The sequence below is a fragment of the Monodelphis domestica genome, chromosome 1 (assembly GCF_027887165.1).
Source record: "Monodelphis domestica isolate mMonDom1 chromosome 1, mMonDom1.pri, whole genome shotgun sequence".
Lineage (NCBI taxonomy): Eukaryota > Metazoa > Chordata > Mammalia > Didelphimorphia > Didelphidae > Monodelphis > Monodelphis domestica.
Window position 1 is genome coordinate 235,599,354 of NC_077227.1, and position 16,038 is coordinate 235,615,391.

General features: G+C 38.8%; 1 protein-coding gene across 3 annotated transcripts in view; it reads left to right on the forward strand.

The window, feature by feature from the left end:
• The window catches only part of LOC103095430 (galactocerebrosidase-like), a 235,621-nt gene that overhangs the window by 111,999 nt on the left and 107,584 nt on the right, over nt 1–16,038 (forward strand). For 2 of the 3 annotated variants that reach the window (XM_056810587.1, XM_056810586.1), the window contains exon 1: nt 13,618–13,884. The exons of the other annotated variant lie outside the window; for it this stretch is intronic. In XM_056810587.1, the coding sequence (XP_056666565.1) occupies nt 13,669–13,884 (216 nt within the window). In that variant the 5' untranslated portion in view covers nt 13,618–13,668. Of the gene's footprint in view, nt 1–13,617; nt 13,885–16,038 lie in introns of those variants that run through there. 3 annotated transcript variants of the gene reach the window in all.

Genomic DNA, 16,038 nt, shown 5'->3' on the forward strand with positions numbered 1-16,038 from the left:
ACATTCCTCTCCTTGTAGAGAAGATTTCCCTGATGCCCTTGAGGGCTGATATGGCCACCAAAAGGGGCAAGCCTTCACTGAGGGAAGATCTCCATTTTGTCTCCCTCAAGTAATTCAGGGACTCCAAGAGAGAGTCACGAGGGAAGCCATTTTCTTCAACCCTTTCCTCACTATTTCAACCCTCATTTCTCCATCAAAGGAGTGAGAGTACCCCCAAAATTACACTATCAACATTATTTTGTGTCATAAAATGAATTTGGTAGAGTTGCTTCCAAATAGTTTATGTAGTGTTGGCATTAATTGTTCTTTAAAAGTCTGGTAGAATTTGCTTGTGAATCCATCTGTCTTGGGGCTTTTTTCTCCCAGAATTCATTGATAGCTTGTTGAATTTATTTTTCTAATGTGAGATTGTTAAAGTATTCTATTTACTCCTCTGTTAATGTGGGGAATTTGTATTTCTTTAAATGCTCATCTTTTTCACTTACATTATCAGATTTCTTGGCATAAAATTGGGCAAAATAATTAATAACAATTGCTTTGATTTCCCCTTCCTTTGATTATCATTCTGCCCTTTTCTGGAATTTTGGATTTCTTCTTTCTTTTTTTTTAAACAAATCAATCAATGGTTTAACTATTTCATTGTTGTTGTTTTAAAAGAAACCCAAATCCTCATCTTACTAATAAATTCTATAGTTTTCTTACTTTCAGTTTTATTAGTCTCCCTTTTAACTTTCAGAATTTCTAATTTGGTATTGAATTCTGAGATTTTAATTTGCTTTTTTTCAATTTTTTTTAGTTCTACACAATTCATTGATATGCTCTTTCTCTATTTAATTAACATAGGCATTTAAAGAAATAAATATTTCCTTAAGTACTGCTTTGGTTTCATCTTGAAAATTTTGGCAAGTTTTCTCCTTGTTTTCATTCTCTTTAATGAAATTGTTGATTGTTTATAAGATTTGTTCTTTGACCCACTCATTCTTTATGATTTTTGTGAAATAGAAACCCACAGACTCCATATAGACAATTTACGTAAATAAAGTCAAAAAGTCAAATTTCTCCAAGTCAAGGTAGAAAGTTAGATTTTATTGGAAGTGGGCCAAGTCCTCCAATAAAAGCATTCTCTTGCATGTAGTACATTGTTGAACCCTGGCAAGAGACAACGCCCAGAGTTTGAGACCTAGTTGTTTTTATAACAAAATGAATACTTCTGTACAAGATCACAAGACATAACATCATATAGAACTTATTTTAGAAACAGTTATCCAATTACTAAGCTGATTGGTTAGTTCATTTTGGAAAACCTATATTAGTCCTTTGAATAATGACTTAGTCAATTCAAGTGACTGTTACCTCTCTCTCATATGATCTGGGGGAAGAGATGACTATTTCAAACAGGAAAGGGGGCATGATGTTTGTGCCATATTTGGACATGAGATCCAGATAGTCAGCATCTTATGATAAAGGGAAGTACAATCTTATGGAGGGGTTAGATATCCCATTAGAAGCAGTTTTTATGTTTTAGTTAGAAATCCTTGTAAAATTATGAATTTTACTGATTGGATTTATGATGGAATTTATACTAATCACTTTAGAATCACAAAACTGATCATCTTAAACCTATCACTATCACTAAAATCCAATCAAGTATAAAGGGGTAGAGGTCGTTTTTTTCCCACAATATTCATTTAGTTTCCAACTAATTTTGAGTCTTTGTTCTCAATCTCTTTGTTATGTATAATTTTTATAGCATTGTTTGAAAAGGATATATTTAATATTTATCCCTGTAATGGTTAATTTTAGCATCATGACCTAAACTATATTAATTATTGGTCGCCATGGATATCCCAAATTAAAAAAGGACCCAAGTCAATTGGAAATTTATGGTGATTTAATTAATATAGTGGAAAGAATTTAAGAAGAAGGGAGAATGAAAGGGTGCAGGATTTCTCTCGCCTGGCTTGTGCCAGGGGGGAGATTAGAGGCTTTAGGAAGATAAGGTTTTGAAGAGTAAAGGAGGAAGGAATCAGCCTGAAGTCCAAGAGGGCTCAGCCAAGATACCTGAACCTGAATTAGCTCAAGGGCAAACTCACTGCCAAAACCCAGACAAATATCTGCTGCCATGCCAAGATGTCAGAACGCTTTGCATGCTGCCAGCCAGAGCTGCCTCTCTAGGGAAAGAGACAGGCAAGAGGAAGCCCCATGGGGAAAAAAAAACCAAAAACCAAAACTAGACAATTCTACATCCCTTTCCTGTGTCTCCTCTGCACCAATTGTAGCCTAAGTTTGACTTAGGACAGCCCAGGGGTCTGTCAGCTGTTTCTGATTTGTCAATTTCTCTATCAAAGGCCACCCTCCTAAACACTCAAACTTCAAGCATGGTTACAGGCATATCCAATTTTGTATACAAAGTAGGGTGGAATAATGCAAAGTTCCCAAATCATCCCTGATGTTGTTAGAATAAGCATCTTCATTGTTACAAATCAGGAGATAGCTATATCCAATCTTCACATCCCTTTCTGCATTTGGTTATGAGGCTTTTATGTCCTATTTCCTGTTTTTTGTTTGTTTTTTCCTGCAGGTACCTTGTAATGCTGAGAAAAAAACTTGTTTTATTTTTATTGCTCTTTTATGAAGTCATTAATTTACACATGTCCAATTCTAATTTTTAGGGAGCCACTTTCTTCTTACAGGTTTTATAGTTTGTTTCTAAGGGAATTATTTTTATGTTTGAAAAACTGAGTTTCCTTTCCTGGGAACTGTTTTTTTTTTTTTCAGTAAGTTTTTGTTCTAAACTGTTGATTTTTTCTATCAATTTCTTTTCTAATTTTTCTTCTAAGTTTCTTCTTTTTTTTATTCTATTTTGAAACCCTTAAAGGAACTCATTTTGGGCTTGGCATTCTTTGACATTTTCTTTAAAGGTATCACACATTTTCAGTTTTGTATTGTTATCCTCTGAGCTTGCTTTTTGGTCATCTTTGTTGCTGAAATATGTTTCTAGTGTTGGCCTTTTTCTCTGTTGTTTTTTTTTTTTTGGCTTACCTTTCCCTGCCTTGATTTTGTCTATATGATGAAGGTTTGCTCCATTCCTGATATAGAAGGAGAACAAACCCAAACCTGTACTGTGCCCAAGGTCAACATAGCTACATTTGTCCCATATTGAGCACTTGGCACATAAGGTCTAATTGGCCTAATGTTTGGAAATTTACAGCTATTCAGTTCAGATGCTGTTTGTGCTGAGTCGAATTAGATTCTGCTCAATCCTGCCAAGATTAGCCTGAATATCCTCATACTAATACCAGCCCTAGGTGACACCTGGTCTCTGTTACTATCTAGCCATCTCTGGGCTAGATGGGGCCACTATACTCCCACTACCACTTATTAAATATTGATTTGGTTTTCACTCCTACCCTAGTGAGCCCAGACTTACCCAGCTGTACTCTTGCCTCTGCTCCTTGCACTGTATCATAGCTGAGTTTTGCTACAGCTTGTTCAGTGTGCTCTCCTTGTATCTCAGCAAAATGAGTTTTTCTTGCTGCCTCTCCATGGTGTTTTGAACCAGAGCACTCTTTCACTTTTTTTTTTATTGGATCTGCCACTATAGGATTTATTTCACGCCGGTTTTGTTCTTTGATCTCACCCCCTTTTGGAAGGTGATTGGTGGGCTCCAATGTATTCTTTACTCTGCCATCTTGGTAAGTCAACTCTATAAATACTTGTAATATGGGCATTTTCCCCCATCTTTAATCACTTTGAGATCTAGACTCAGTAGAGGGATTGTTGGGTCAAAGAGAATGAACAATTAAGATACTTTTTTGCATATTGTCAAATCATCTGTTCATCTCATACCTCTTTCAATAATAAATTAATACATCTATTTTAAACCAGTTCATATAAGATTGAATTTCATCAATTTGATGGGTATGATTTAGTAGAACTTCTTGAAAATCCATGCCAGATAAATCTAGAAGATTTTTCAAATGGTTGATGTGTCAACTGTATTTCAGGAGAACCCAGGTTTACCCTTGTCCTATGGATGTTTGCCCTGAGAGGGGTCTCAGACTGACCTGGCTGAATAATAAACCTTAAAGTGCTTAATGATCCCAGTTTAGGTGGTACTGGTAGACATCATCAAATCTTAAGTACCTTTTTTGTCTTAGAAATTTCTTCCATTGCATCAAAGTCCTCTCCTAGGTAGCCCAGCCCTTGGCTGGACTCTTCCTTTTGTATCCATTGTAGCAGACCACTCCCTGATACCCTAGCCTCTGACTATAGCCTCTTTCCCAAGCCTACTGATAGCTGTCAGTGTATATTTACCATACTTATATTTCCCAAAAGGTATATAAGACCCTTATGTTCTATTATTATTTGGAAAATCCTCCTTGTTGGTGGGTTTTCCCAGAGACACTGTTCCCAGAGTCCTAGAGTTTTGTCTCTTTGTGGAATTAAGCAATTGACTCTGTGTGGCAGCTGATTATTGAGCACTTTTGTCCTGATTAAAGATTTGGTCTTGCTGACTACTTTATTAGATCTGTGTTCTTCTAGGTCAAGAGATAAAAGTTTACTTTTGGGGGGGTGGGGGGGAAACTATCCATATTTATTGACATTCTGCATTTAGCTAGGTCCAAACTAGTACAAATAATAATCCCCTAATACAATAATATTCAGATTTACACTGAATATTTCCATTGCTTACTCCCAAAAGGCCCTTCTCACACTTCCTGCTTGCCTTTATCTCTCACTGTGTAATTGTCATTCTCACATCACTTCCTCTCTGATAGCATTTTCTATTTCCTTTTACTATGGGCTAATCTCTGTGGTAATAGAACCTCTTATATTTGGGCCTGGCTCTCTGTTCTATGAATCAGCCAATTCTTTCCCCTTTTAAGTTAGATCAAGGGATTAAGAATTCTGTTTTATACCTGGAAGAATGAAATAATTATAACTTCAGATAGTACTGATTAAAATACATTTTACATTGTCAGGCAGACAAAACCTGTATTCCCAGATTGAAGTTGTAAAAATTAAAATTAATATGCAATAATAAAGTATCATATTTTTAGAGATGTATTAAATCATCATTAGAAGTAGGTTTGAAGGGTGAAAGAAAGAGAGAATTTTATAGATCATCTCTCAACCCCAGTGGTTATCTCTCCCTTTACCTCACCAGTCCTCCTTATTCCCTCTGTTTCTTTACCTCCTCCATTCCCTGTTACAAGGCCCCTCCTTATTCCCTGTTACTCAATCCTTACAGACATCAGTTTAGAAACAATAGTTGTTTCTAGATTTTGAAGTGCTTTAAATGTCAAACATTGAATCCTATGTTTTATTCCTAGAGGTGGTAAGTAACCACATATTAAAAAGAGAAACACTACTTGCCACATTTGTGCTTTATAAATCTTGGTTTGGAATTTTTGTAAAGAATGGAATAGAGAGAGGAGAGACTGGATCCAAGGAGATCAATAAAGAGGTTGCCACAGTAATCCAAAAGAGAGATCATGGAAGCCCAAACAAAATGAATGGCTATGTAAATAAAAAGATGAATACAAGAAATTATTGATTTTTACTATTTCCTCTTCCACATACATGATTAAAACTTGTTTTTTTTAAATTTCCTCAGAAGTATACTCTATTTTATTCAAACTCTTTATATAGCACTCTGTGATTTTTTTCATGTTTCTTTTATAAATTAAATTTTGTAGAGTAAGTTAACTCTTATTTAATGGGATGAATTTTGCCCATTAGCATTCAATGTCACAACTGCTATTTGTTTTTCTATTTATTAGATGACATAAAATCTCTTTATTGGGTTTAATTATCTACAGATTATTTTGATATGTGGCCCTAAATAAGTATAACCCCTCTTAGCCTCTCAAAACCTTGCTGTAAATATTGTGCTTCTATGATATAGTTTGTGAGACTCTGGACTTCCACACAATTTAGGAATCAATAGAAGACGTTAAAGTAGATTTTGTCAACAAGAGTTTCTAAACAAACAGTGTTCATTAGATTCTTTCATTTCCTTTAAGATCCATCTCAAACCCTACCTTCTATATAAGGGCTTTTTTTCCTTCTGAGAGACTATTTACACTGTATATATTTTGTAAGGGGTAAAATTAGGGATTATTGACTGACTATATTTCACTAGTAGTCGCCAGGGATTAATTCAATCCCAATAAATTACTCAAGTCAGTTTGAAATTTTTATGGTGGTTTTAATTACAATAGAAGGAAGAAATTAAGAAGAGAGGGAGGAAAGAAGTATAAGATTTCTCCTGCCTTGCCTAAGCTAAGGGAAGTTCAGAGACCTCAGCCAGGAGGCCTCCTCCAAGATTTAATCTAGCTCAACTTCCAGCCACAAGGTCTCCAAGATGAAGGGTCTCCTTGGAGGATAGTGCTTTCAGGAGGTAAAGGAAAGGAGGAAAGGAGGAATCAATCACCTCACCAAGGACTCTCAGGGAAGATGCCTCACCTAACCCACTCTACAGAGCTTCTCCCAGTCACCTCACTGGCAAGCCACAACTACCAAACCACTAAGACGCCCAGCATGGTGCCACCAGCCAGGTCTCCTTGAGCAAGGCCAGAGAGAGGAAGTGACAGGAAATACATAGACAGTTCTTTACATCACTTCCTACGTCTCACATATTCATGTACCAATGGTAGCATGAGAAAACTCCTTGCATTAATTTTAGGATTTGACTAGATTTTTGCTCAATGTGACCTAGTTCCTCAGTGAAGGACCTCTAGACAGCAGGAAAAGGTAGTCCAATTTCCTAGTCACACAGGGCTAGGTTCAAACAATGTAATAAAGTTTTTTCCTAATTCCTACAATTGAATAAAGTTTTCTCTCTCACACATTCAACAGAAAAGTTGGACTAGACCTATAATTGACTAGAAGAGAACTGAGCTAGCTCCAGAACTGGGTAACAAGATCAAGTCAGTGTGGTTCACTCAATTCTCACAGTTAACCACTGGTTGTCCTAATACTCTCAATTCCCTCATGGAGCCTAAACTCACTTCTGGATTAAGTCTCCTTATTTCATTATCCCTCTTCAGGTGACTCATCTCCCATGTATCGATTTAGTCATAGTCTCTGCCCTGAGCTCAGTTCCATGTTATGAACTGCTTAATGGATATTTTGAACTGGATATCCTGCAATTATCTCAGATTCAATATGCCTAAAATAAGTCATTATCTCCTCCATGAAATTCACACTTATTCTGAACTTTTCTGCTAATGTTGGGGATACTGCCATCCTGCCAGTCATCCAGGTTTGCAACCTTTACTCCTTAATCTCCCTTACCCCATGAATCCAATTAGTTGTTTCTCTGCAATATCTTTTGTATCCATGATGTTCTCTTCAGTTATATAGTTTCAATCTCAGTTCAAGCCTATAGCATGCCATACCTGGATTCTTGTAACAGCCGGCTAATTATTTTTACATTAGTGCCAAAGTGATTTTTCCTCAAGCATGGATCTGATCATATCCTCCCTGATCCTCACAATTTGACTCGCAAACTCAACAAACTCTAGTGACTCTCTATCACTTCTAGGACTAAATAGAAACTATGTCTTATGTTGAAAGCTCTCACCTTTACAGCCTCATTACAGATTATGCCCCTCTTTCCACATACATAAGGTGCAGGCATATTGGCCTTGTTGTTCCTCAAATACAACATTCCATCTCCACTTCTTCCTTTATCTTGTCCATCTCACATGCCTGGAGTGATCTCTCTTCATCTCCTCTTGGAATCCCTGGCTTCCTTCAAGATTCAGGTGTTATCATTTTCTGTACAATGTCTGTCCTGGTTCCTTAGCTGCTAGTGCTTTCCCCTCAAAGGTTACTTTGCATTTGCTTTATGTTTCATATATACCAATTTATGGCTTTAATAAGCCATGAGCAGACCTGCCTTACCTTCCTCTGATTGTAATGTCTGGTGCTGGCTCCGATTCCATGGAGGACACACACACACATGGTAATGCAACACACAAGAGGTACTTTATTAACCAAACTATAGCTTGGGGCTCAGCACCAAAAATGCTGGCCCTGAGTCTGGGATTTGCAGGCTTTTTATACACTTTTAGGGTAGAGAGTATAGAGGAATTCCTGGGGTGGGAGTAGTGAACAGGAACTCCTGTGGTTGGGGTCCTTATCAGTTCCTGGCATATGTCAGGAGGGGGAGGGACAAGAACTCCTGGAGTCAGGGTCTTTATGGCTACTTTTAACATATGGTCTAGCCAATGACCTAAGTCAGGTCAGGGAACCCTGGGACAACATATCCTTGTGAAACCTAAGAAAACATATCCTTGTGAACCTACATAAATAAGGATATGTCATTTTTAGTTCTTGGGATAAGGGGCCAATTAGGGTATCATCTGGAGGGCAAGTTCCCATAATATCAATCTGTTTCTTCATGATCAACTAACTACTTGTACTAGCTTAATTGTTGGATTCTTTGGAGGTAAGAAAGCTCCTGGATGATTATGGCTGAACAACTCAGTACTGAAAAACTCTAGGGCTTTGGGGCTGAGAGGCAATTTCTAGCCACAGAGGTGGAACAATCAATAATATATTGGATCTTTCAAAAAGGGAGTGATTCCACCTGTGTTGCTCACTTTTCTTCAGATCTCCATGTGGCAAATGATGGAGGAATGGAGTAAATGTCAGCCTTTCCTATCAACCCAGTTGCATTGGAACTATTCTTGTGAGTGTCAACCTTGAAAAACACACAAGTACCCAAGTAGTTAGAAAGAACAAGTTTTTTTAATCAGGACATTTTCCTAACAGCCACCATACAGAGCCAAGTTCTAGGACTGTGGGAACATTGTCTTAGGATTTTCCCAAGAAATTAAAGAACTTGGGATCTTATATACCCTGCCAGGGGCTGGACTACCTTGGAGAGACCTAAAAAGGAAGGTCAAAGGTAAGACAAAATGGTATTTAAGATTTGATTATATTTACTAATTCTATCTTGGCTGAGATCATTGGGAACTGAAAGGTTTATTGTTCAGACTAAGACAAGGGTCAGTCTGGGAATTCCTGGAAAAGTTCCTAAGGAACAGAGATAAATTTTGGGGGTCTATAAAACAAGGTCATCATGAGGAAAGTAGAGTAGGTGTATAGCTTGGTGAATTAAGTCCAGTTGGGGAAGCTCTGTCTGCTTTTTCTCCTTCTGTTTTTCTTTTCCTGAGTATAGGTTTCATTAATGTTGAAATTCTTGGGAGACTGTATTTCTTGATTTTAAATTAATTTATTACTTGATCATTCAAGACATCCTCAATTGGTTAGCTGACTCCCTTTATGATCCAAAAGGTGCCCCAAAACTTGAACTCTTCTGGAGTAGCTCTTTATGTACTCCATCATCACTCTGTTTCTTCCCTGGACATTCCAAGTCTTTGCAGATTGGTAAATGGCCATTGAGGAAGTAGACTTAAATATTCTCAACTCCTCCCTCATTACCTTATCATAGGAATAGGTGCTTCCTTAGGAGGATACCAAGACTGCCTTTCCTCCCCTCAATCTATATGGAGTGGAGATTGTGGGGACCTTGAAAATGTCAAAGTATATCCACTTTAACTGCTTATTAAAAATATATATGTCTAGGGAAATCAATCATTTAAAATATAATGTTTTGTTGGGGGGAGGTTGGGTGCCCTACCTCAAGTCATTGACTTAAGACAAATGTCCCCCAAATTCAAAGAAAGATCCCTTACCTATAGGACAATCCTGATGCAAGTCAAGCCTCCCAGAAGGGATTGTAACATTTTCACACTAGTTGGAGACAGAGAGCTTTCCAATGAACACATTCAAGCTAATTAATATCTTCAAGAAATTGGAGAACAGATTCACAATGGATACATCCAAGCAAATCAGTATTTTAAAGAAATGATCAGGAAGTTGGAGACAGATACAAAGAGGGGAGTAGTTTGGATGATCTAGAAGGACCTGATATCAAGCCATTGGGCTTGACCTCCTGGAAGAAGATATAATCCAGATACAAAGATACAATTAGAGACTCTTCTAAGACAAAAGGATACCCAAGATTGGTACTTAAGATTTGATCATGGGTACTTCAAGATCTAAGACCATTAGCCAGGGACTCCTGCCTAGGGCAATTCCTAGACAGACTCACTTAAAGCTGTAAAGCCCTTGTAAAGGATCTTGGGGGGGGACACCAGTTTTTTTATATTGATAACTATTAATAAGTTAAGAATAACACACCAATTTCTTATTCCACACAAATCCAACATTGCTGAAGAGTTTGCTGACTTCTTTTAACAGGATTCATTTAGCTCTTAATCCTTTTATTGTTTTAAGATCTAAACCAAAGAAAGGAGGACCTCACTTGTTTCATAACCTAGGGGAGAAACTGTTTCAGACTAACCTTAGAATCACTGTTGTATAAGCAGGGTCTAGGGAGGGGAGAGGGCTAAAGGGAAAATTATTTCACAGTATCCCAATTCAATATTAACTTTCCACATAACCAAATAATGATCTTAAGATAGATTAATCATGGAAGCCAACTTGTAAGTACAATTAGTTCTCAGTTAGAGCTTACTGAAAGTAGGAGGTGTTTCTGCATCAGAGAAGATACTGCTAACAAGGTGTCAACATGGAATCTAGAAAACCCACACCTGTAACCTAGTAAGATCTAATGAACTCCAAGTTTTAGGACAAGATTGTAAGTTGGAGACCCCAAAGTTTGTACTTGTTGCCTGTTCCAGTGAGCATTCACCCTGAAGGGTAACTCAGGCTAGCAGTCTCAGATTGAATAATGGACCCTAAGGTAAATATGCTATATTTAGTATAAGCAAGCTGAATGACTCTTTAGCCCACTAGGCAGCACTAGACAGTCTCTTAAGCTGCAGGTCCTGAGTCCAATCCCCCAAAAGGGCATGTGATACAATGGGGAAGCTTCTAAGGCAAAAAGAGTCACTGAGTTTATGCTAAATATAGCCTATTTACCTTAGGGTCCATTATTCAGTCTGAGACTGCTAGCCTGAGATTTCCTTCAGGGTGGATTCTCACAGGAACAGGCAACAAGCACAAACTTTGGGGTCTCCAACTTACAATCTAGTCCTAAAACTTGGGGTTCATCAGAGCTAACTAGGCTACAAGTTTGGGATTTCTAGATTACATGCTGACAAAGGGAAAGAGCAAAACTTGATTTGGACCTAGAAGGAATTATTTCTATAGTATTGGTTTCCTGTAGTCCTTTGGACTCAAAGATCAAAATGACATTACTGGTGATGTTTTTGACTTATGCACAAATCTCTTTTAAGTAAGGCAGAGTTGCACAAAGTCTTTGGCCTCACTCTCTCTTCCAAGTCATCCAAGACCAGAGGTAAGATAAAAATCAAGATGCCTGCTGATGATCTGGGATGCTGGGGATCACCTTGGTTTCTTCAGAGTCTAAGCAAGCTCTAAGCACTTTACAACACCTGCTTCCATTGCTATCATGGCAATTAGAACAAATTGTTCTCATTCACCAGTACTGTTGGAGGAAGTCTTCACATGCCTGGGGTAGACACCACCCTAACTCACTTAACTCACAGATTTGAGACCTGTCAAGTTATTTGCCCAGACAGATTCCTGAGGTATGGCCTCTGTGTATGCTACTGCTTCTTAGAGTCATGGGGAGGGCTGGGTGGCTGGAAGATACCAAAGGCAGAAAGTAGCCCTGAAAAGGATTCTGCAAGTCCCCACTGTAGAGGTTTTAGTGGGTGGGCTTGAGGTGAACCCTTGGGTTTGGGATGGTACCCTTTGCAAAAATGCAAGACTCCATAATTTAGCTTAGAAATAAAGAAGAGAAATTTATTAATTTGGAATTCATGATGAAGTGGCTGGGAGGACAGCTTAGATAGTGCTTCCCCGAGGAGATGGGGTAAGGGGATTTTATGCCCCTCTCATAGCAGAGGTTGCAGGATAAAGAAAAGGGAGATGGGGTAAATTAGCAATGAGGTAATTTCATTGAGGTTGGGGATGTAGGGGATAGTTTATAGAATTCAAAGAATGATTAGATTTGGTCCCATCCAGTGTTTTAGAAGAGTAGGGGCCAGGCGGTGCATATCTATGTTAATTGAAGGTCTAGGGGAAAGTCCAAAGGGGGTTGGAGGCTTCTTCTGAAGTAGAAAGGAGTTTCTTAAGTCCTCTTTGATCTAGAATATTTCTGGAGTTTTAGGGTGTCCAGTGGAAAACCCTGGATCCCATGCCAGTCTTCCCAGAACACCTTGGACAGTGTAGTAATGAGATAAAATATAATAATGTCTATTCAACAGCTCTGTAAACTACTTCATGTTCTGATGTTCAAATCTCAACTTCCTATTGTAACAGTAGTTATTACATTCTGCTTGTTCAAGTTTCTGTCAATGGGAGCTTGGGAAAACCTTTTGTGTAACATTTTATTTGTGTGAAGGAAATACATTTTGTGTCTCCTGCTTGATTCATTTTATTTTATTTATTAATTAAAAAAAAACAACAAACCTTTACCTTCCATCTTGGAATCAATACTGGGTATTGGTTGCAAGACAGAAGAGTGGTAAGGGCTAGGCAATGGGGTTCAAGTGACTTGCCCAGGGTCACAAAGCTAGGAGGTCAGATTTGAACCCAGGACCTCCCATCTCTGGGCCTGGTTCTCAATGCACTGAGCCACCCAGCTGCCCCCTTTGATTCATTTTAAACAGAGTAGCTTTCTATTAATTTCTTTGGGATGCTGAGCATGAGCCAAACCTAAGCTCCAAGTAACTTTTCCCTGTGGTTGGAGTGGGAGTGTGAAAGGCAAAGAATATGGGAAAAAGGACTCTGAACCTACTTCTAGGTGAAAAGACTCCCTCAGGAGAGAAACCAGTCTGGATGAGTCTATTTGGACACAGATTAAAGGGATTCCTTCCTGGAGAAGGAGAATGGCCCATTGGGCCCAGAAGCCCCAAATTGTTAGAGGCTCCTGTGGATTGCCTCCACATTTGAATGTAAGGTCCTTGAGGGCAGAGTTGTACTATTCTCCTTGTAGCCCTAGTTTATAGCACAGTGTCTGGGACCTAGTTATTGTCCTTCAGTTGGTTCAGTCCTGTCCAACTCTCTGTGACCCCATTTGGGGTTTTCTTGGCAAAGATATTAGAGTGGCTTGCCATTACCTTCTCTAGATCATTTGACAGATGGAGAAACTGAGGCAAACAAGGTTTGTGACTTGCTCAGGGTCATGCAGCTAGGAAGTGTCTGAGGCTAGATTTGAATGTATAGCCTGACTCCAGATCCAGCACTTCATCTATTGTATCACCTAGCTACCTCTGGTACATAGGAGACACATAATAAATATTCTCAAAACATTTTTGGAAGAGTCAAGTCAGTCAATTGAGATTCATTAATCAAGTACTCTCTGCCAGGCTTTGTACAAAGCAGGAAGGAACCAGAAAGGCAAAACAAACAAGTAAAATAAAAACTGTTTAGGGCTCTGTATCACCTCCCTCTCTCCAGGATTGCCCTCTACCAAGATGGAGCTAGCTTCATTACTGGTCTGTTGCCATCTTCAAACATGGCGAAACCAGAGGAAGCTCCATTTCACTATCCAGCCTTTCTTCTGCTCAAGTGATTTGGAGGCGGAGTCACGTGAGTCACACAAAGCTAAAAGTAGGCAGCAAGCTGTCATTTCTAGCATTAGCCCATTGAGACATGTTTCCTTGCAAGGTTTGGACTAACCGCCTACGGGCGGAGGGGCGGTTGCTGCTTTGGCTGCTTCTTCTTCTAACACCTCTGAGCGCCACTGGGTCGTTCAGGCATAGACTATTCGGGCTCGGGACTACCCTCCAGAAATTTCAGTATACCTTGGATGATAGTGCTGGGCACGGTCGGGTGTTCGATGGGATTGGCGCGATTAGCAGCGGCGGGGTAAGCGCCAGAAGCTGCCTAGAAGCAGCCGAGCTCGCCCGGGACCTGTTGGAGGGAGCGGACGGGGAGCGGGAGTTCAGTCGCTTGGAGAGATGAGGGTGGCGACTCGCGATTGTGGCCCCCTCCCTCCCTCCCTATTCCTCGCCTCCCCTTCCCTCCTTCTCTGTCCAGGTGCACATCTGGGTGGTTCCCTTGGGAGGCAGTGGTGGATGGAGCTGTCCCTGCAGTCTGGAGTACTCGGGTCCCAAATCCCACCAGTCTCCCAGAAGTGCACGGCTATTTTGACTTAGGAACCTTCCTTGACCCTGTGGTTCCTCGCTTGTAGATCTTCCTTCCCAGGGAGATGTTTGTGTGAGGTGATGTGAGGTAAGGGATGGAGACTACTTTTGCAAACTTTAAAAACCGGTATAAAATTGAGCTACCGCCAGTCAACAAGCATTCATTAGCTCCTATGTGCTAAGAGAAGCTTTGGGGATACAAAGGCAGCAGATAGCCACTGCCCTTAAGACAGGGCAAAAGATCCCGTAACTGGGGCAAAACTTCACTACATGACAAAAGCTATTGGGAAGCATCGAAATTACCTGTGAGCTCTAGAATAATAATAATGATAGTTAACATACATAAAATCTTCTGAAGAATTGGAACATAAATGCAGGCAAAAAATAAATACACTCTCTGCCTTCCAGAACTTCCAATTCCGATGGGGAAAGGCACAAATGGTGTGCTGAGGAATGCTGATGTGATAACTAAAGACATGTCCCTGCCAATTATTTCACACAATTCTAATGATTCCTGTGGGCTCAAGTTATACTTCCAGAAATGTTAAAGAATTCAATTCATCAGTGTAGCAAATTGAAGGCAAGAGCTTTAGCAGGGAGAGAAGAGTTGGGAAGTAAGTAGCTGTTCGTGGTAAATAGCATTGGAGAACAGGATTTCGATTTCTGGACAACAATTTAAAGCAAAAAAAAAAATAATAGATTTCTTTCTAGATTGTTATGTATATAGTAAGGACTGGTTAGAATGCATTTGCCTGAAGTTTAAGAATTCCCCCCCCCCACCCCAGATTACATGTAGATACAATGATTAACCAGCGTTTTCTGACATTTGGCAATCCATATTCTCTTCTTCCTATTCCACCCACCTCCTCAAGAAGGCAAATAATCCAAGTTGTACGTGTTATCATACAAAATATGTTTCCATATTTATCATGTTGTGAAAGGAGACACTGCTTACTTTGGAGAAAATTTATAAAGTGAAGAATGGTAAGCTTCAATCTGTAATCAGACTTTTCATCATGAGTTCATTAGAGTTGTCCTGGATCCCTTGCCTTGCTGATAATAAAGTCATTCTCAGATTATCATCATACATCATTGCTTTTTGCCTGAAGTTTTGTAAATCTATTCAAAAGGATCTTAAAACCAAAGGAGAGGGAGAAAACTTGACTTTGTTAGAAGTCACTGGAAGTAGGATGATGAATAACAATGGAGAGGCCAAAAAAATCTTAGGAGACAAAAATCTAGGAAAAGATTTAGTGCTAATCTCATTTATATATTATATATATATATATATATATATATATAATGTGAAAATGAACAAAACCTTACTAATAAGCAAGAAGAACTAGAGATGCAGGGAGACAAATCTGATTTCATAGGAATATCTAAAAGTTAATAGCCTTAGACCTTTCCCTAGAACATTACTCAGGAAGAGAATGTTTTTCTGAAAGGAAACTAGACCAGTTAAATATATCTGACTAGATTTATGTGTTATAAGGACTTTATTCTTTCTTTTTCAGTAGAGATGGGAGGGAGGGAAGGATTTTCATTGGTTGAAAAATTAAACAGAGCCCACATAAATATATATAGGCATATTCATCAGAAGCTTCATTTTATTTTATTTTCATTTTTTATTTAATTAATTTAGAGTATATTTCCATAGCTACATGATTCCTGTTCTTTTCCTCCCCTTTCCCAGAGCCAACTAGCAATTCCACTGGGTTTTTACATGTATCATTGTTCAAAAGCTATTTCAATATTATTAATATTTACAATAGAGTGATCATTTAAAATCAACATTCCCAATCATATCCTCATCGAATCATGTGATCAATCATAGGTTTTTCTTCTGGGTTTCTACTCCCACAGGTCTTTCTCT